At 42.7% G+C, this 1,006-nt stretch overlaps 1 protein-coding gene across 1 annotated transcript in view; it reads right to left on the reverse strand.

Moving 5' to 3' along the window:
- The window catches only part of LOC107687225 (laminin subunit alpha-1-like), a 21,513-nt gene extending 20,711 nt beyond the window's left edge, over window positions 1-802 (reverse strand). Inside the window, exons 1-3 of the mRNA XM_016484461.1 lie at window positions 785-802; window positions 304-489; window positions 93-220 (exon numbers count right to left, since the gene is read on the reverse strand). Coding sequence (XP_016339947.1) covers window positions 93-220; window positions 304-399 — 224 coding nt within the window. The 5' untranslated portion in view covers window positions 400-489; window positions 785-802. The remainder of the gene's footprint in view (window positions 1-92; window positions 221-303; window positions 490-784) is intronic.
- Between the last annotated feature and the right edge of the window lie 204 nt (window positions 803-1,006).

Here is a 1,006-nt window from a genome sequence, read left to right on the forward strand (position 1 = left end):
ACACACACTCTCACACACACTCTCACACACACTCTCACACACTCTCTCACACACTCTCTCACACACTCACACTCAAACAGACACACACACACCTGCTCTGCTGCAGTCCTGAGCCGTACGAAGCTTTGATGATGATGTACTCCACGTTACTCAGCACTGACATGAAGTCGGCGTGACTCACGGCTTCATCAGACACAGAGTTGAAATACTTCCACTTGTGCTGCACACAAACACAAGAGCACGGTCAGAGCACGCCGGGATCACACACACACACACACACAGAGGTGATGTCAGCAAACTGACCTCGGTCAGAGGAACCTCCTGTCCGGTGTGGACGCCGTTCTCAGGCGCAGGAAGCTCGGTGTAGATGACCAGCTTGTGCAGGTGCCCGCCCCTCATCAGCACCTGAGGCTCGTGATTGGCCAGACCCACGCCGTCCAGAGCGAAGAAGGCCAGCGTGTAGGAGAGTCTTCCTCCGTACGACAGCAGCTACCGGAGAAACAACAGAACCACACGAATCACACATCTGAGCGCAACAAATACATGCATAAACATAAAAAATGAATTATTAAAAAAGTATGAATACAAATACATAAATAAATACATAACAATTATCAATTTAAATATATTAATATAAATACATAAAATAAAAATATATAAATAAAACAAATATAAACATGAAAATAAAAAAATAAAAAAACACTCTCTCAAAATACCAACATGGCAAATTAAATAAACTATGCACATTTACAGGGAAAGGATATTTTATAATCTTCAAAGATACCCTGTTACCGTGGTATTTGTGTGGTGTTTACCATGGTATTTGTGTGGTGTTTACCGTGGTATTTGTGTGGTGTTTACTGTGGTATTTGTGTGGTGTTTACCATGGTATCTCTGTGGGGTTTGTGCCTTGTTACCATGATATTTCTGTGGTGTTTACTGTGGTATTTGTGTGGTGTTTACCGTGGTATTTGTGTGGCGTTTACTGTGGTATTTCTGTGGTGTT

The sequence above is a fragment of the Sinocyclocheilus anshuiensis genome, unplaced genomic scaffold (assembly GCF_001515605.1).
Source record: "Sinocyclocheilus anshuiensis isolate Anshui unplaced genomic scaffold, SAMN03320099.WGS_v1.1 scaffold5408, whole genome shotgun sequence".
NCBI lineage: Eukaryota > Metazoa > Chordata > Actinopteri > Cypriniformes > Cyprinidae > Sinocyclocheilus > Sinocyclocheilus anshuiensis.